The sequence below is a fragment of the Herpailurus yagouaroundi genome, unplaced genomic scaffold (genome assembly GCF_014898765.1).
Source record: "Herpailurus yagouaroundi ecotype Mexico unplaced genomic scaffold, PumYag 67681, whole genome shotgun sequence".
Lineage (NCBI taxonomy): Eukaryota > Metazoa > Chordata > Mammalia > Carnivora > Felidae > Herpailurus > Herpailurus yagouaroundi.
The window spans coordinates 2,549,027-2,570,033 of record NW_024420481.1 but is presented as its reverse complement, the minus strand read 5'-3'; the positions used below and the strand labels follow the sequence as shown (position 1 = coordinate 2,570,033).

Sequence of the window (21,007 nt, the reverse complement as noted above, 5' to 3'; positions counted from 1 at the left end):
CCTTACCACCAGGATTCAAAGGAGGCATTCACAACTCCCATTTTGCAGATGGAGAAAATGAGGCTCAGATATCAAGCTCACAAAACTTAATAAGGTCTGTCTGGCTCCAAGGTCCACATCCCCCTCCCACATTAAATTGTACTACCTTTCAAAAAGTAGATGTCCCTTTGCCTGTTTTAGAGTAAAAATTTCAAAGGAAGAAAGAAGAAAATGGTGTGAGTAAATATATCCTGTATGTGTCTTTTAGAAAACTCTTAACTGAAAGAAAGCCCGTACTCTTTATAAACAACATAAAGCTGCTTTGTAAAGGAAAAAAAAACACGTTTTGAACAACAGTACTGATCAGTTAATTCCATTCATTACAGTGAAGCACGCCTTTTCTTTAACCTCTCCTATCAGAGAGCACTGAAGGAAAAATTAGTTCAAAATGTTATGGATCTTATCACTCTTAGAACAAAAATTCTCACTAAAAAATGCTGCAGCTAAATGATATTAACAATCAGAGTAAATTAAAATAAATTCAAACTTACAGACCTGTGATCTTGCCCATGAGGTATTCATTAGTCATGATTTTTTTTCAATATTCCCCATAGAGAAAATGAATCTCTCTGCCCTCCATTTCTTATAATCAGTAGAAGCCTAGCAGTTCAAAGCATAAATCCTGATGTCACACTCCCTTGGTTCAAATTCTAGCTCTACCCCTTAAGAGCTATATGACCTTGGCTTGAAGAACTGTCAGATTTAGCAAGGAAAAATACAGGACGACCAGTTAGATTTGAATTTTAGATAAATAATGATGTTTTCAGTAAAAGTATGTCTCATGTAGGATTTTTTTCATCAGTAATCTAAAATTCAAATGTAACTGGGTATCCTGTATTTTATATGGCAATCCTACCTTGGATGAGTTACTTCATCTCTCTGTGCCTCAGTTTTGTCACCTGTAAAATAGGAATATCATGATAGCCCATGGGGTTGTGGTGAGAATGACATGGAAATATATGTAAATTGCAACCATGCCTGACACAGAGCAAGCACTACACAAACTATAGCTCTTGATTACCGAATTTTCTAGTTACATGAATACAAGTTTGGCTTGGGGTCCTGCTTTAAAAAGGACAATGAAAGGGGCGCCTGGGTGGCTCCGTTGGTTAAGCATCCAACTTTGGCTCAGGTCATGATCTCATGGTTTGTAAGTTCGAGCTCTGCGTTGGGCTCTGTGCTGACAGCTCAGAGCCTGGAGCCTGCTTCGGATTCTGTGTCTCCCTCTCTCTCTGCTCCTCCCCTAGTCTCTCTCTCTCTCTCTCTCTCTCTCTCTCTCTCAAAAATAAACATTTACAAACATTAAAACAAAAAAGGACTACAAAAGAATTACTTTATACCTCATTTACTAGGTGCAGCGCGAAAGTGGGAGAGCAATACTGAAGTGTTTTGTTATGCATACTCACATGGAATACCTTACTTTTTTACTAGGAAACGTATTCAATAACTCAGCATTTTACAACCCAGACACAGTTTCTCCTGCTATTGTTCATATAAATGACCTTTCCATACAGCAATAACCTTCTAATGCTTTGAGAGTCTGGAAAAAAATAAGAAAATACCTTTTTTTTTTAAGTATATATTTCATGAACTAAATCCATCCTTCACAACATAGTAAGCACTCATTTCTCTATATTTGCATCACAGGAATCTGTATATTGTCAGATGCAAAAGTTACATTAAAATTTAAGAGCTGGTATGTTCCAGTTTCTTGTAACACCTGAGAAAAACCCAAACACATAATAAAGTGCATTGTGCAAAACATTTAGAATATAATCTATTTGTATCTGCTTTCATGATTTCATATTAGAAATGTCTACCGCCATTTTCCCAATTTATATGAAAAGCATGATTTATCTATGTTAATTTCAAGCTGGCATTTAGCCACTTGAATGCTTACTGTCACATATGGTAAACTATCAGGATGTGTGAAGTTTCATAAAAGGGCAATAGCACAGAAAGAATGGAGGAACCAGAATAGTATGAATGATTCTGAAAAATTGGAGAAATATTAACTAAAGTTGCTGTGCTCTTTCACAGCAGGCAAGTAACATGGCTTTGCCAGTAATCTGTGCTTTAGATTGCAATAAATTGTTCCTGTTTTTCCTTCCATTGTAGAAGACACTAACTTGGCTTCATGAAACCAGGCATGCATATCATCTCCCACCTCATTTTCTTCTGAGTGTAGGAGGGGAAATATAATACAAACTGCTCTGGCGCACAATAATCTATTTTACAGTTGCATGCAAGAAAACCATCCCAGAAAACCTGGCAACATAGCATTCAGATCTCTTCACATCACTCCTGTCCTTTACTCCATTCTTTTCTTTGCTGTCATTATCATGCATTCCAAGGACAATCAACATATGCAGGAACACGGCAGAAATATTTAGTAATATAATCTTATACAGATGAGATTAACAATCATTACTTTGAAGAAAATGGTGTGCTTTCTATACATAGATACAATGTCGGTAGGCACAGGCAGCATCTCACCGGACCAAAACATAGGACAACTATTCAAGAAGTGACTCTCAAAATAGGAAGTGAAAGGTTCCAACTTGGTTTCTATTTTTTACATCCTTTATTGACAACTTGCCATCAGGTTACAAAGGATTTCTCTCTGCAATTCTCAATCTATTTTTGCAATCTGACCTCTTGTTACTTTTAACTGCCTTTTGGACATCTCCTCTTGGATATCGTACAGGAACTTCAAACTCAGTACACCCAAACTCAACGCCTTGTCTTTTCCCCAAACCCGGTCCTCCTTCTGTATTCCCTGGCTCAGTTCCAGGCATCAGCATTTACCCATTTCCCTAAGCTACATGTCTCTGGCATTTTACACCTCTCCCTCTAGTCCTGGCCACTTCCAATCAACTGAATGCTGTTGATTCCACCCCCAAATTGTTTCTGGACGCTATCCCCTCCTCTTTATTCTTGAAGCCATAAATTTAGCTTAGTCCTTCTCCTGTACTTTTATAAATGTTTCCTAATGGCCTCTTAATAGGTCCCTCTGCTTCCAGTCTCTCCCATAACCAATCTGACCTTTTTGTACTGACCACAGAGGGGGGGTTGTTTTTATTTTTTGAACATACAAATCTAGAGCAGACTCCTCTCTTCCTTAAAACCACTCATTACTCCTAGGAGCTTACAGGATCAAGTCCAAAGTCTTTGGCATGGCACACAAGGCTCAAGGTCTGTCCCTCACTTCCCCTTCCAACCTCATTACCAAGATGCCTCACATACTCTGTACCTCTGCCTGTTAAACCAAACTACCAGCTAGTCCCGAGAGAAATCTTGTCATTCCCCTAAGCTAGTGGTTCATAACCAAGAGGACACATCATAATCACCCAAGGAGTTGTTTCAGTGTGGAGTTGTTTTGTTTTTTGGTTTTTTGTTTTTTGGTTTTTTTTTTGGTCACAAAATACACATGCCTTTTCTCCATCTCACATCTACAAAATTAGAATCTATATGAATGGAGCATGGTATCTAGATTTTAACTAGGTCATTGGGTGATGGGGGATCCACTACCCAGATTAGGCATTTGTTTGTGCTGTTCCTTCTATCTGGAATGCTCTCCCCAAGACTTTTCCTGGCTACCTCCTATCCATTTTTCAAGGCTTAGTTCAAATATTACCTCTTTTGTGAAGCCTTCCAGGATGTACACAGATAAAATGCATTGCTCTGTGGTGCCAGTTGCCAGAGCATTTTTGAATGTTGTGCTACTCTAATCATGTATCACTTTGAGTGCTCCTTGTTTCTTATGGTGTTCTCCTGCGAGGAAGCAAAGTTCTTGGATTTCTTTGTATTCCCTGCTCTCAGCACAGCTCCTAGCACTGTGCTCAAGAAATAAGAAAGAAAAGAACAGAGGAGAAGGAAAAGGAAAAAGGGAAAGATTGTGTGGCCTAGGCTGTCTCTGCAGCCCAAGTGCAAGTATAAAAAGACATTCTGCCTTCTATCTCTCAGCAAAAAACACCCTGTCACAGCCTGCAGTTGGACCCTCGTCGTGGGCCTCATGGGATAACATACTGACTTTTTACTAATCTTAAACTTTCAGTTTGGCAGGGGAAAAAAAAATGAGTAGGGTGGAAGCTTTGTTTGTCTACAATGTTGACTTCTGCCCCCAGAAACTTCTGGTAGTCCCTGATAATAGTCCTGCATGGGCGGCCTGTTATTCCCCCGCTCTGTTCATGTTCTCTTGAGAACAGCAGGAACAAAACTACGGGAGCTTTGACCACAGGGTGACAGAAGCTCAGCAAGCAAGTTGAAGGGTGGTAATTTTACCCAACTGCCTTTCTTAGAGGTCCCAGCAACAACTTCCTTTTCCCCAGTGTGAGCTGATGGCACAGTCACTTCCGATTTGGTCTCTACTGCCAGTTTTTTTCCTGTTTTTAACTGCCACCTTTGACTAGAACTGTTTTCTCGAGAAGCCTACAAATTAAAGAAGAAGCAGTTGATTCAATCCATTTTAAAAAGTTAATTCCGAGGGGGAAAGTCTCACCCAAACTGGTTGTTCAGCACCATTTCATGGTAACACATGAAGGGTTCTCCTACAGCTAAAACCTGCACCCCGCAGAGCTCAAAGAAGTTACCTGACTTCATTACAAAGAGCCCAGTCTCCCAAAAGAATCTCTCCTAAGAAACTCCCCAGTCTTTGTGTTCCTAATGGCAACACAAAACTATCCTTACAAGACGGCTGGTGTGGGAAGCCGGGGCTCAGCCAACATGGAGAAGACTGGGAGTGAGGGCATGTGGGGTTCTGAGAGCCTTCCCCTTAGCTCCAAGGCCTCTAAACATCAACAGTGGAGTCCTGTGGGAATTTGGGCAGGCGGCAAAACCAGAACCAGGAGGATACGTCTTAACATTCCATCTTTTGACTCCTACCTCGACACGGGAATGAAATGTTCCTGGGCCACATTTACCTCTCTCAGTTCTAGAACCAATTGGTTACGGCAAGAGGTAATGAGCTCAATCGTTTCAGTACCTACATGCAAATATTTCAAAGTGAGTTAGCAAACATGAGAAGAAATATTATAAGCAGGAAACCACCTAAGCAGCATCCGCTTCCACCCACCTCCTCTGTGGCTCTATTCCCCTCAGTAGCACCAGGAAGTAAAGCTAGCAAGAAAATTCGGCGGTGCCGAGTCTTAGATAGTAGTTGTTGTTACAAGTGATACTATGGTAGAGTCCTGTGCAAGCTCCCAAAGGCTTAATGCTCCTTGACAGAGAACCCATTCAACAGGTTTTTCTCATGATGCTTTGCTGGAACAACAGTGAGGCTCCAACATATGCAAGAACTATTCTGTCACGGTTTCCAATTTGATACACACAGAGAGTAAAGAGGAGTTTTGAGGTATCACACAAGCTTTTACATATTTGAAAAAAGGACCCTTGAATGTTGTACTTCCAAATATCGGTACAGAGTCTAGCAGCTTGAATCAAAATATTCCTATCACTGGATGGTGAGCTTCTAGAATTACCAAGGGCATTTCCTTTCATTTCAAATATTCAGATAAGTGAAAGAAATTCAGATAACTGGATCAATTGGCCTTGTACTTCATACATTTGTACACATTTTACATTTCAATGTAGTTATCGAATAAGGTTCAAAATGTTAAAAGTCCAAAATGTGAAACCCTACCTCTAAATTTTGTCAAGTGGAGTAAGAGGTCGAATTTAACTCAATGAGGTAACATATTTGAAGGCTCCTAGGTAATGTCTAGTACATAATAACCTGCTCCATGATTAAGTAGTTTTTAAGCAAATCATTAAATTTTTCTTAAGGTTATTTTCTGTTCAATATTGTTTTTCATTAGGTAGTATTCACCCTTCGGGGGGAAGGGTGATCCATGGTTTTATACACAGGTAATATAAAAATACTGCTTTGTTTCCAGTACCCCCTTGATGTGGCCTAATATCTTGTGGAGTACTCATTGTTGGTAGTGGCTTTTTGGGTTGCTTTTTTAAAAAGCTTATTTATTTATTTTGAGAGAGGGAGAGTGAGGGAGGGGCAGAGAGAGAGGGGGAGAGACAGAATCCCAAGCAGGCTCTGCACTGTCAGCATGGAGCCCAATGTGGGGATCTAACCCACAAATCATGAGATCATGACCTGAGCCAAATTCGGACACTTCACAACTGAGCCACCTAGGCGCCTCTTGGGTTGTTGTTTTTTGTTTGTGTGTTTGTTTGTTTGTTTGTTTGTTGCCCCAGCCACACACTGAACTGAAATTCTCAGGGAATGGCGCTTCCCAAGTCTGTTTCTTGGTTATTAAGCCTTAATGAAAGAGTATAGAGCATGGTTTCTCCAACCTTGGCGCGACTGCCATTTTGGACTGGGTAATCCTTTGTTGTGAGGGCTCTCTTGTGCACTGGAGTATGGTTAGCAGCATCTCTGGCCTCTACTGACTCCCAGTAGCATCCTTTTTTCCGCATTTGTGAAAACCAAAAATATCTCCAGGAGGGAAAATTGCCTCTGGTCGAGAACCATAGCCCTAATACATTATTACCTGACTATTGCCCATATAAAAGTTTGGCCATTTCCATCTACCTACACTTTAGCTATGAACCGGTCCACTCAGTAAATACTTACAAACATGTGTAAAGTTAAATAGTTAATACTGAGGATATAGGAAATTGAAACTACGGATTGTAAATTTAAATTAAGTTTTCTTGGGCTTAAGGACACTGTCTAACTTGGAATTCCCTGACTTTGCTTAATCTCTATATAATCTTACTTTATTTATACACTTATTAAGTATTCACAGCCACTCAGGTCACATCAATCAAGCAGGTACCAAATTCAATCTGAGGCACAAGTTACACTCTATGGGACTACTAAAGAGCATAAGGTGTGGTGCCTCCCCTCAAGGAACTTAATTCCATCAAGTTGGGGGAATACATGGTAACATATTATTGGACACTGGGCTGACATTCTGACGTAAAATATTCAAGTGTCCTTCTTGGTGGGGAGTAACAAAAGCACACATGAATTTCTCATCACTTTATTTCAATTAAGAAATATATATATGTATATATTTATATACATATATTTATACATATTTATATGTATATTTATATATTTATTCATGAAAAAGCATAATCAAACCACAATGAACTCTATGTCACAACTCGAGTGATCTCTATCAAGCATAATGACAACAAAAGATCGTTTATTAAGTAGCAGCATACCTAAATAGGGGCCAGAAAGTTTACTACGATCTCAAAAGCAGTGTTTTTAAGGAAATGCCTCAATAGTTCAGGTCTCAAAATTTAGCATTCAGTCTTCCACATTCTTACATAACTGGTTCAGAATGATGTCAGGGAAAGTGGCTTCTCAGGCTTAATTTGCTTATTTATTAAAATTACACAACTCACTCTTAGGTACTTGCGAAATTAAAGTAACTGGAAAGAATTTAGGACACACAAATATTAACCGTGTAACCTACAGGAAAGTGAACAATTTAAAGATTTAACAAGAGCAGTGCCTGGTTGTTTAGCCAAGCATCAATAAAACATACAGTGTACCCATTATTTGCCCAGCACTATACCAACCTCAGTGAGGACTTCAAAGAAAACTCATTCATTCATTCATTCAACAGATACCTACTGAGGGCTTACTATGTGCCACACACTGTTCTAAGCTCTGAGGATACAGCAATCAACAAACCAGATGAACATCTTGCCCTCAGAAAACTGATATTCTACCTGAATAATTCTTATGTAAGACAAGTTGGATCTCTGGTCTCAGGGAGTAAATCATCTTGTTGGGCAGAACCAAACAAATGAAATCCATGAAAGAAGAAGAAAGAACTACAGTGTTGAGCACTTCTGCCAACATGCAAAAGGAGGGGTTTGAAGGAGGGTTTGGAGCAATGAGGAATGTTCCATGGGGGTGGGACTTGAGATTCAGGCCCTTGCTACCCAAAGTGTTGCCTAAGAATCACCAGTATTGGCACCCCCTGGGAAATTGTTAGCGATGCAGAATCTGGACCTATTCCAGACTTGCTCAATCAAAATCTGCACTTTAAAAAGAATCCTAGGGAACTTCTAAGGACATTAAAGTTTAGTTGGCACTGCAGGTTTCTGGTCAGGTTGGACCATTGAGTGTGAGTTGGGCTGGTGGGGAATGGAGATTGGATTGGCCGATCACCAGGTTAGAAGTTGTGAGGGCCTGGACTTGGGGAACTAGGAATAAGGAGAATGGAATTATATCCTTTATCATCTGAATGGATAAAGAAATATGATGGATATATATGCAATGGAATACTATTCAACCATGAAAAAGAAGGGAATCCTGCCATTAGTGACATAATGGATGGACCTTGAGGACTTTATGCTAAGAGAAAAGAATTCAGAGAGAGACTAAATACTGTAAGATCAAAAAAAAAAAATACCAAACTTACAGAAACAGAGTGTAGACTGGTGGTTGCCAGGGGCAGGAGAGAGGGGACATAGGTGAAGGTGGTCAAAGCGTACAAACTTCCAGTTAGAAGATGAATGAGTTCGGGACGCCTGGGTGGCTCAGTCAGTTAAGCACCCGACTTCGGTTTAGGTCATGATCTCACGGCTTTTCAGTTTGAGCCCCGCGTTGGGCTCTGTGCTGAAAGCTCAGAGCCTGGAGCCTGCTTCGGATTCTGTGTCTCCCTCTCTCTCTCTGCCCCTCCCCCACTCACACTCTCTCTCTCTCTCTCAAAAATAAATAAACATTAAAAAAATTTTTTAAAAAGATGATGAATGCGTTCTGGGGATGCAATGTACAGCAAGGTGACTACAGTTAGCAATACTGTATTGCATACTTCACAGTTGCTAAGAGAGTAGATCTTAAAAGTTAGAGGCACTTGGGTTTGGATCTCCAGCTCTACCACTTCTTAACTGTGTGATATTTCAGTCAAATTATTTAACCCCACTGGGCCTTTTTATCATCTGTAAAACAGCAGGGACCTTGTAAAGATTCAATCACATAACATGTATGTAGCACTTAGCAGTCCCTGACAGGAAGATAGTGGCAGCCATTAATAACAATTACATTGATAACAATTTAAAAAATGCTCCTTTGAGAAGGGTTCGAAAGCAACAGATGGAACAAAAAAAACTTTTAGTGAGTGTCTGTTTTAGTGAGCGTTGGGTACAGAACTGTAACAACCTGCAATGTAAGGAACTTCAATCTTAAGCTGGCACTTAGATACTGCATTTTGAAATGTAATTAACCCTGGTTGATCCCCAGAAGTGCCTTCATGATGAGAGTTCGGTAATTGTTATTATTATCACTATTACTGCTGTTATCATTAGGGTGTTCTCAAAAGGGCCGGTTTCCCTGCTGGAGTGGAAGGAGCGGAGACAGGGAATTGCTGGTACCACTGCTGCCTATGTGGAGCTCCATAATGCGTACTGCTAATCATCCAGTCTCCTGCTCTATGCCTCTATTATCCTCATTAATGTTTCTGCTGAGGCACTGTTTTCCAATTTCTCTCTCTCTTCCAAGTGCAGAACTTGGGAAGAGAAGCACCAGTCTGACCGCCCTCCACCAACCGACAGCCCAAAAGGCAGGGGAGCCTCAGGTTCAAGTCACCTGAAGCATATCTGGGGGCGGGGAATCCGGAAAGCCGGCGAGCGCCTACGGATCCGCCCGGACGCGCGGCCCCAGCCTAGGGAGACCCGGCCGCGGGAATGAGTAAGGGGTCAGCCGACTGGGCGGCTCTCCGTACCCCCGCCGTCGACTAGATCGGGGAGCCAAGAGGGACTTCCAACACGCCCCAAGTTTCATCTCAAGTCGTCTCCGAGGCTGCGTGCGCCCCAGCTTCGAACGCTTGCCTGCAACGTGGCCGCGTTTGGGACGCCCTTTCTACCCCCAGGGTCACCCAAACTCTTCCGTTCCCTCCCCAGGCCGAGCCGTGTGCCGGGTCCCCCAGCCCCCGGCTTCTCCTCTCCGCGTGCCGGGGGAGTCCCCTTCGCCGGCTCCGGCCAGCCCAGCCACAGCCCCGCACCGCAAGGAGCCTCGGCGCTCCTGACACCGCCCGGCTGCAGGACGGGGGCAGGGCCAACGGCGGAACCGCCCCCAACCGCCTCCCGGGCCCGGCGGGCGGGCGGGTTGCTGGGGCGCCTCCACCTCCTCTTCCTAAAGCGGCGAGGCGCAGAAGAGCGGCATCACTCGAGCCCAGGTCCCGGCCACCGCCACACGCCGCGCCCCGCGTTCGGGAGGAGGAGCGGCGGCGGCAACAGCGGCAGGCAGGCGCCAGAAAGGTAGACTGAGTCCCGGGCAGTCGCGCAGCGAACCGCACCCCCCCCCGCCCCAGCCCGGGGCTACGAGCCACCAGCCCGGTCACCCCACTTCTGTGTGTCCTTCCAGGCCCGGGTCGAAAAGCCTGGGAGGGCCGCGAGCTACCCCCCGGAGGAGGAGCCAGTCCGAGCCCAGGGCGCCACCGCCGCAGGAGCAGTGCGGAGCAGCCGTCGCCTTCATGGCCCACTCACCGGTGGCTGTGCAAGTTCCCGGGATGCAGGTGAGGAAGCCCAGGCCGCCTCCGCCGACCACGTGACTGCCCCGGAGCCCGGTGCGCGGTCCCCAGCGACCACGGGCGGCCCTGGGGCTCCCCTGAAGGCAGGGCCGGGCGCAGGGGCCAGGTGACCCGGGAGTCAGGCTCGAAGCTTTCCCGGCGTTTCGACTAGCCTGGTGCACTGCGCGGGGAGGGCCGGGAGGGACGGCGCGCGCGGCGAGGTGCGGGGGGGAGGGCGGGGGAGCATAAAAATAGGCCAGATCCAGACACCTGCGCCTGCAGAGCGTGGTCCGGCTGGGGAGGGAGGGGGGGGCGTGGAGGTGGGAGGTCTTAACTCCGGAGAGATGGAGGTGTCTCGGAATTTGTGGGGTAAAACGCAAGTCGTGCGCCCCCCGCCCCCGCACACACAAGTCGGGGCGGAGCAAGACAAGGGGGTGTCGGTGGCGGCGGCATTGAATTGGCCTCTTCCTGTGTGCGTAGAGCGAAGAGCGAGGTGACTTCTTTTCCCCTTTTGGTGTTTGCTTCTTAAGGGCTAAGTTCTGTCTCTTTCCCCCACCTGGCGCAGCCCTTAGTGTGGCGTGAGAAATGCAGGGTCCGGTGTCGGAGTGGCCGAGGTGATGACTCCACAGCCCCCTCCCCCTGCCTTTCCCACTGCACGACTGTTGCATGTGGTTAAAGGAAGCTTTTTGTCCTGGACGGGGGACTACTGCAAGGGACCCAACTTCTTATTGGAGATTTACCCAGCCCCCCCCCCCCCCATTATATTTTCATTTTCTTCAAGAAGGAATAAGCTGTGTCCCTACACTTTTTATGCGGTTAAGTTTTTAAACCGGTGCATTTCAAGCTACGTGCTAAGTGTTATCCAGGTCTACTAACTTTTAAGCATTCACTTTTTTCCTTTGCCAGATATCCTAAACAACGCATTTATCAACAGATCAGAGACTAGAAACACGAAAGCCTCAATCCCTCATTATCTTCCAAAAATGTGAAAGCAGATGTTTTTCAAGTTCAGAAAAAACGTTTAGAGTGGTAAATAGACACGGTTTCTAGTAAAAGACTTTTATGTTTCTGGTAAAAGTCAAAGCGCTGTGGATCGGGGCCTCAATTTACTAACTGATGCGTGGAATTCATTTTTTTTTTAAAGCAATTGGTCACATTTATGCACGGTCACAAAACAATTTTAAAAGTACTTTCCCACAAAAGGACCATTTGTGTGGGGCACGTACCGAGCCTAGGACTCCTGTGCGGACTAAGCACCAGGCTTCTTCGCTGAATATAGGGCACGTCTGTGTCGAGTCCCAGGAAGTCGGTGTGTATTTAATTTAAAAAAATAAGAGAGGAAGAAAACAGGAAATGAGAAATATTAGGGCTTTTTAAAAGGTTAATCCATTCAGGCTTTACACAAAGCCTCAAACTTTTTTCTCAGGCCACCCCCCAGCCGGCCGCCCCCCGCAGCCCCCCCCGCCCCGCCCCCCCCCCCCATCATTCAGCCTGCCTTTGATTGTAGCAAGAGATTAGTAGTTTGCAATACTGAGTCCAGTTTTGCTCCGTCTGATGTGGAAGGAGTGCGAAGACTTTCCCACCGTGCTCTCCTTTCCAGTGTGTGAGAGTAGTACGACACGGTTGGCAAGTTTGCCTCTGAGGGTCTCCATGCTTCTGTCTCCATTGTGTGTGCGTGCGTCAGCAGAGCGAGTGCCTCGCGCTCGTCAAGTTTGTGATTCTGGGGAACTCTGTCCTGAGGAGAAAATGGTTTCTGGTCTTTATTCCGTTCGTCTTTATTTAATTTGTGTGGTTTCTGGCCCTTATTTGATTTGTCTTGATTTGATTTATATGGCTTTGGACCTGCTTGCTGTTCAGTATTCCTTACCGCTCCCTGCTTTGTTTACTTGTCTGAGTTCCTTATCTCTTGAATTTTTAAATCGTAATTAAGGTGGTTTAGAATGGGAATCACATCTTTTAACTTACCAGTTCTGCCTTTCACGTTACGCCTTCCCCATGTTGTGGTTGCTTTGTCCCGCATAATTTGGGGAGGGCGGTCATCTCAATATTAGCAAAGAAGAGAGGGACATTTATTTGTCACTTTCTCCATCTTAATGAAATGGTGCATTCTTAACTGCTCGTTTCCATTTTATATGTAGATGTGGTTCTTAAGCATTTGATGCAACATAAAAATTTTCCACAGTTAAAATTGTACAGTACCCTAAAAGTACATTTGACGGCAGGCAGTGTGACTCTTGAGCCTAGACTACTTTTACTATTCTTTTGTTCAGAAATCTTGCAAAAGAGATGCAGAAATACATCATGAGCTTGTAAGATTCTCCTAGACTTTTGTGCAAGAGTTAGGAGCAACTTTTAAACCCTTCGAGTGGTAAGAAAACTTGAGTTAGCCATGTGTTCTGGAAATCAGTGTATAGTATTTCCAGAAATCAGGGTGAAGTGGTGGACCAGCCCATAACTTTTTAACAGTTTATTTTAGAGCATTGTGAAGATTGATGGAAAAAAATGATTTTTCCAGAAATAAAAACAAAATTACTTTATCCACAGTGTTTTTCTCTCCCTGAGGAGAGACGTGAAGTAGAAGCCGGGCTACCTGTTCTATCACTTAAGACTTCCAGCATTCCTGACTTTCGAACAAAGAAATTTCTGTTGCCACTAGTTTAAAATAGAAAAGAAACTTGGAGTGACGAAAGAAAACCCAGGATTTGGTCCAGTTCAAACTCTTCCTTATGAATTAGTTATTCAAACTCATATTGTTGATATTTCTCAATATTGTGGTAACGAACATTTTTGCCCCATTACACCAAATGTTGAGGGTATGAATTTGTTTTGGACTTAATTTGCGCTTACCTTTGTTAGTGTATACCTAAAGGAATTTTCCATACCAGGAGCTAAACTCCTGAAAAATATTTAAGGCACAACTTAAAAAAAAGGTAATAAACCAATAAACCTGTTTCTTTCCACTCAAATATTTACTCTTTAATGATTTAAAACATTTTTTCTTTGAAGTTTTCAGTTATTAGTTATGCTGAAGTTTAAAATATTTTCCCTTCGAACCTGCATTAGTATTTAAGACAAGTATTCTAAATAGGTTGTTAAATCTTTCATAAACTGTAGGTGGGAGATGTTAAATACTGAATTGGAGTACTAAGTGGTGTTATGTTATGCTTTATGTTATGCCTCTTGTGAAAAATTTTTTCAGTTTCTATTAAAGACTTTACAAACTGGCCTTCATGTATCTTTAAGTACATCAAGGTGGTACAGTTTTTTGGTGGTTGTTATTTGAGATGTGAATTGGAAATGAAACATAAGAAGTAATGAACACATTATTGAAGACTTTTTATCTAAAGAGAGGGAAAACAGTGCCTTGCATTGGTGAACCTAGTGCCTGGGTTCTGGGAGGGATACAGAAGTACACTGCATGATCTGTAGCCCTTGAAGGTCTTAAAACGTTGTTGGGGAGTTAAATCCAGTACATGAAATATAAAATAATGCAAAAATCTGTAAGACCTTTTCTAGAATAGAAGTTTCCGACTGGAGGAGTTGAAGGCTTACAGAAGGTAAACTGACCACTAAGGATTATTGGGGTCCATATTGGGGAGCATTTCTAAGCAGGAATGTAACCTGAGCAAAAGCATGGAGACAGGGAAAGGCACACCGGCACGAGTGTGCATGCACACACAGTCTTTGAGAGTGAGAGAAAATCAGTTGGATTATGACGAATTCCTCTAGAGAAATAATAGGAGGTAAGAGTGGAAAACGTGACTGGGTCCAGATTATGGTGGTTATTGCATGCTAAGGAAGGACTTTGGCCTTTGGACTAGTCATTGAACATTTCTGAGTAAAGGAGGCTCAATCAACGAAATTATATATAGGAAGAGAAATCTCAAGATTGGATGAATAGATGACCTGGAGGATTGAGAGTCTTGAGGCAGTTGGATCTACTGAGGCTATTTCAATGGGATGGTCATATCTGTACAGAAGCAGTGGACCTCCCATTGACTGATGGCTTTGCACATGGCCAGTACTGTGAAGAAAAAAATATGATTACCAGACTTAATACTTACCTAATTATAGAAGGAGAAATCAAAGGTTTTATGGTGTTGAATATGAGAAACTGGAAGAATTATGGTACATATGAAAGAAATTGGAAAATCAAGGGGAAGAGCCAGATCTGGTAGGAAGTTAATGATTTCTGTTCTAGACCTGTGAGGTTTGAAGCAACAATGGGATGATGAAGTGAAAATGTAAAACAAAATGTCTATCACCTTGGTGGTGGTGATGTTTTCACAGGTGTCTGTGTATGTCCAAATTCATCAAATTATGTACATTAAATGTGTACAATTTTTTTGTATATCAATGTGCCTCATATAAGGCTGTTTAAAAAAATGTCCAAAAAAATTCGAAGGTACAGATCTGGAGCTTTAGTCATTCATCAGACACTGACTGAGCATTTACTATATGCCAGTCTCTTGAAACTGAAGGAGAGGAACCACCAAGAAGGGAGAAGTTTCTAATACACGAGAGAATATATGGAGGTGCGGGCCCTCATGAGACTGGAAGCATAAGTGGAGGATTAGCTTGTAAGAAAAGGAGGGGTGAGTTTAAGATGCATGGGAGGATGATGGGGCACCTGGGTGGCTCAGTCAGTTAAGCTTTGGACTCAAGTTCAGCTCAGGTCATGATCTCACGGTTCCTAAGTTTGAGCCCTGTGTGGGGCTCTGAGCTGACATTGTGGACCCTGCTTGGGATTCTCTCTCCCTCTCTCTGCCCCTCTTCCACTTAGATGCGTTCTCTCTCTCTCTCTCTCTCTCTCTCTCAAAATAAATAAATGAACTTAAAAAAAAAAAAAGATGCATGGGAGGATGAGAAAATGTGTCTGCACCAGGAAGGAGTGAACCTGGGGAGAATCTTTGAACTAACTCTGTTCGTGACAAAATTGGAGAGGAAATTCAGTTCAGTGCCAGAATCTAGTTTGTTGGAGTTCTTACCTCCCTTACACCCTTAGAAGGCATAATTTGAGCTTTGCAATTTGAGATGGCAAAAGGTTTGAGAGCATTGCCTTGCATTGATAAACCCAAACCCTTGTCCTTATTGGTGAGTAGTTGATACAGAGGTGTTGGATATGCTAATGATAATGGTGGAAGACCAGCTGGAACCAAATAATCAAAGAGAACTGTTAGCTAGGAGAGTTGGAGGTAGTTGAAAGGTATGGGGTTAGAGGGCTAGGGCCTGTAGGGAGAGTAAACAGGAATTGGGCATGGTAGGACATGTGCCTTGAACACTAATGAAGGTCTGGAAACGGCATTTGAGGACAAAGGTCCATCTTGTACCTCCCTTGCTTGAGTCATAGAAACTGAGAGAACATAATTTAGCTGATACTTAGGAATTGTTGAACATCATGATACTGTGGGTTTTTTTTTTTTATCCTGCCTTTCAATTATTCAGTGACCTTGAGCAAAATGGGGAATAATAAAAGCTGCATTTCCTTTGCTTCAATGAGATGTTATTAGGATGAATTAGCCATCATCTGTGGAGTATATTTTGAGCCCCTTTGTAAAAGGTGTTGTGATGTATATGGGCAGTTCATCCTGCAAAACAATGCTCGGCTAATCACATGAAAAAACACTGTCATTATCTCATCTCTCTCCTGCTTGATAAGCCACATTTTTCTCTTGAAATCCTGTCTTCCTCTCCTCCTCCCCACAACACCAGCACCATACCCAAAGTCTAGGCTCAGCTTTCCAGACTTTTCTGTTATCTGGCTCCAGTCTACAGATGTAAACTTTTTGTTATCGCTATTTCCCAGCAAGAAATCCCTTTTGTTCTACCATGCCAGTTACAATTTAGCAATCACTGACTGACCAAGTCCTACCTGATTTTTTCAAGGTCTGCAATCTTCCTTTTTCTGTGAACTTTCCCTGAGTATTCCAGGCCACAGAAATCTCTTGTATTTCTAGGCACCTATTATATCTGTTGTCAGTGGTAGGCAGTCCAGTCACACTGCCTTAGATTTTCTCTAATATACTTATCTTCCAAACTAGGTTGTATATTTTTTGAAGGCAGCGACCATGTATTTTACTTTTCTTTATACCATTAGGTATGAATTACATGTAAAAGTGTTGGCTAATAAATGCCATATAGACTAGACTAGACTCTTCTAACTTTTTTCCCATTCTGCCTGTATTGTGTAATGCTTGAATGCTTATAGGTCATGAAGGCTGATTTGTGTGCACACAATGTAGACTTTTAACACTTACTAAAATGATTTGAATGCATTATATGCAACATGTCTAACAATATATACTTGTAACAAATCAGCTGTCCACACAAACTCTCATTCTCTCTCTCTCTCTCCTCTCTCTTTTTAAAATTTATTTATTTATTTTGAGAGAGAGAGAGAGAGAGAGAGAGAGACAGAGAGAATCCCAAGCAGGCTTGGGGCTGTCAGACCAGAGCCCGACACGGGGCTCGAACTCACGAACCATGAGATCATGAGCTGAGTCAAAATCAGGAGTCAGATGCTTAACCACCTCAGCCACCCAGGCACCCATGAAGCTCTCATTCTCTTACTTACCAGGGCCCTTGAGAGAAAAAGGAGACTCATTGCTTTCCTGGTAACTAGAGCTGATTTCAGAAAAATTTGTGTCTTTGTCAGAAATAACTTCTTATCCCTTCCCTCTGTTTCCATCCCCACCATCCAAAAAAAGTCCAAATAAGTAAATAAAAGAAATTTTTTGCTTCTCTGTCCCAGCTGTCACATTAGGAAGAATCTGATAAAATTTTCATATTAAGGTGGTTTTGATTAATTGCTCAGTGTGTGACCTCTCCCGTGAATATTCACATTTTACAGGGAATAATGTCCAAAAAAAGTTTTAAAAAGGAAATCTAGTAATGGGATTTCTGACAGCTAGACGATTATTTTTGACTGACTTGTGTCTTCGGAAAGAGTGGTTGTTTTACTCGTTTTATTTGTTGCTAGAAAATGGAGTTAGGAGAACAAAATTCACAGCAGCCAACTCCTTTTCATTTCTTATAATCAAGACCCAAAGAATTTCCACCACAGGTACATATAAAATAATGTTTCTTGGGGCACCTGGATAGCTCAGTTGCTTAAGCAGCTGACTCTTGATTTCAGCTCAGGTCATGATCTCATGGTTTGTGAATTCAAGCTCCACATTGGGCTCCGTGCTGTCAGTTCAGAGCCTGCTTGGGATTCTCTGTCTCCCTCTCTCCCTGCCCCTCCTCTGCTCTCTCTCTTTCAAAATAAATAAACTTTAAAAAAGAAAAAGAAATAAGGGGCACCTGGGTGGCTCAGTCGGTTGTGTGGCCGACTTCAGCTCAGGTCATGATCTCGCAGTTCATGAGTTCAGTCCCCAAGTCAGGCTCTGTGCTGACAGCTCAGAGCCTGGAGCCTGCTTTGGATTCTGTGTCTCTCTCACTGTCTCCTTCCCTCAGTCATGTTCTGTCTCTCTTTCTCTCTCAAAAGTGAATAAACATTGAAAAAAATGTTTATAACAAAGAAATAAAATAATGTCTCTGGAAAAACGCCATGAGGTAACTTTTAGAAGAACAAAAATCAATAAAATAGGCACAACTAAAATTTTCACCCTGTCTTATGTACATTTCCCATTTTGTCATCTGCCATTTTAGGCTAAGGTATTCTATGATAGGAAGGAACCACATCTTTGAATTAATACTTGTGAAAATCAAACACATTTTTAAAAGTTTATGTATTTATTTTGAGAAAGAGAGAGAGAGAGGGCGTGCACACGCGCGCGCGCGCGCGCACACACACACACACACACACACACACACACACGCGCGAGCAGGGGAGGGCAGAGAAAGAGGCAGAGAGACAGAATCCCAAGCAGACTCCGAGCTATCAGCCCAGAGCCCCTGCATGAGGCTCAGTCTCGCAACTTGAGCTCGTATCAAGAGTCCGATGCTTAACCCAGGCTCCCCCAAATCAGACATTTTTTAAAAGATATTGACTAATTCAAGAATTCTATGAACCAGGAAAAGTTATCCCATAGGAAAACGCCTTTACATTTGGATTTTAAAACATAACACATTGCTGGCCAACTCTGCCCATCATCCTCTTTGATGTCACTCCCCCAAATCCCATGTAATTCAGGCAATTTACCTGACATGCCCATTCGGAAAAGCAGGGAAACGTAGTGCAGAACTGATCCTATCCTCCTCTATTCCTGCCTGTCTCCTTGCCACCTGTCACCAGCAGGATAGAGCTGCACACCCCCTCAGCCTGTTCTGGACTTGTTCCAGCATTTCCCTGACTGCACCCTGCTGGCCTTTCTTTTTCTTCATTTATCATACCATCATGGATTAGAATGATCTGTGTCCTAAAATATCAGGTTAGTCATTGGTATGGCATAGCTTTGGCTCTTCTAGCAAAATTAGAACAGAATTGTGGTTCATACTTCCTAAGAAGTAGAGGAAGCAAAATTGTAGACAGCTTAGGTAAAGGAGTCAAAAATATTTTTTAAGTGGCTACTTTCCTCCTCTTCAGTAAAGTCACTTTGAATGGAAAGTGCTGCTAAAGAAATGAGACCTTTTTTTGTCTTTTTGTCATGAAAAACGTTTACAGAAAAAATTTTCAAACTTTCTTTGTGTTTCTGGTAACAGATTGTATGTTCTTTATGGTATTTTTCTGCCCTCTTCCTCTTTCACCTGTTTAAAAAAAAAGTAGGGAAAAGAAATCTGTAAAACCCTATCAATTTACAGTGCAAAGGGCAGAGAAAAGTAGGGTTCAAATCAGACACCATTGGATTTTTCAGTTTGTTTATTACAGAATAATAGAGTACCTAGCTGCAGAATAACAGTTGCTTTGAATTATAGAAACAGCTTACCAGTATCAACTTAATGAAGTTGTACTGGATTTGAAATCCATACCACGCTAGATATGTTAGGGAATTTCTAAGCATACTAGTGAATTACTCTACCAGGTTTCAATAGTGCCTGGTAACACAATCCTAGGAGTGAATTTTTTGGCAGGTGGAGGAAATACTTCCAGGACATCTAGACGCATCCAGATTTTTCTTTGAAAATGCATTTTTGAGTTGCTCTGTTAGTGCCTTTTTATCCCCCTCCCCCAGCTTTCCATTAAACCATTGGCTTTGTGACATATCACTTTACAGTGTGTTATATTAAGCTAGGACTTAACTGCTTGATGCAGTACCGTATAAATAACACAGCAGAGGGTGATGGGGAAGAGATAGGCGACATAGATCTTCAGGTGGGGCCTACGTTGTTATTATAAATGCAAGAAAATTGGGGGGAGCTGAGCTCCCAAAGCCTTAGCCTCATCAGTATTGCTGCCCACTAGACCTGGGAAGGTTTCTAGACCCCCTGGTCTCAATTTCCTGCTGCCTGCCTTCACTTGAAGCGGAAACACAAAAGAAACCAATCAGCAAAGCATGCACACATGCTACTAAGTATGGTGACAGAAAATAGAACTTTGACCTCTTGTGGTTAAAGAGACTACAGTCAGTGTGTCTGGCAGAGTCAGGGAAAGAAGCATTTTTCAAATGTATGCTTTTAAAGTGCTACTGACCCCATGGGAAGAACAGTTAGCAAAACTCATTAATTAGGCTCCTGTTTGTTTCTGTGGTTTCAGTTCAAATCCTTTGTTTGAACTTAACCCGGAGCCTTCCTGTGTGTTAGTCAGTAAATGGTAGATAGTATAGTGGACTTTCCCAAGTTGGACAATGGTGATCCAGGTTTAATGTTTTTACACACTTCTTCGTGAAACACGACTGGGTGTGACTGAAGCTCGACAGTTGTCAGCAGCAAAGTTTGGAATGCTTACTTTGTGTAGGAGATGGTGCTTGAAGCCTATCTTCGAGGTACAAAAAAGTATAAAAAGGAGTCCCTGACCTCAAGAAATTTATGCTGTACCTGGAGAGACCGGGCACTTACACGTTTAGAAATCTAACAAGGCAGAGCGGTTGTGATGAATCCCAAATGAGATAGAAACTGACATAGGAGCATTCAGAGGAAGACCAGAGCGAGGAAGGGAACAGTCATTCATAGGATACCTTTAAAGGAGAGTGAGAGACACGCAAGGGTAAAGGGAAAAGGGATACACACCACGTTCCCTGTATAACAGATATTCAAGGTAGGTGTTCACTGGCATGAACTCTTAGGGCTAAATGATAAAGTCCTTGAATGCCAGACTGACAGTTATTTTTTTTTTCAACTCCACAACAAGGACTTTTTCTGCAAGAAAGTAAACTGATGAAAGCAGTGGTTTGTTTGATTTTTGCGATGGGAAAATTGCATTAAGCTTCCAACCCTACAGGCTGGGTTGGAGAAGGGGAAGACTAGATATAATAAGCAGACACTGAAATAGCCCAGGCTTTAGTTAACAAGGGTTTGATTTAGGGCAGTGATGGTCCAACTTGCGCGTGCATCAGAACCACCTGGAGGGTTTGTTAAAGCACAGACTGCCAGGCCCCATC

General features: G+C 42.6%; 1 protein-coding gene across 1 annotated transcript in view; it reads left to right on the top strand.

Moving 5' to 3' along the window:
- Positions 1-10,141: 10,141 nt before the first annotated feature.
- STK26 (serine/threonine kinase 26) overlaps positions 10,142-21,007 on the top strand; it is a 55,395-nt gene continuing 44,529 nt past the window's right edge. The window contains exons 1-2 of the mRNA XM_040468157.1: positions 10,142-10,278; positions 10,385-10,535. Coding sequence (XP_040324091.1) covers positions 10,494-10,535 — 42 coding nt within the window. The 5' untranslated portion in view covers positions 10,142-10,278; positions 10,385-10,493. The remainder of the gene's footprint in view (positions 10,279-10,384; positions 10,536-21,007) is intronic.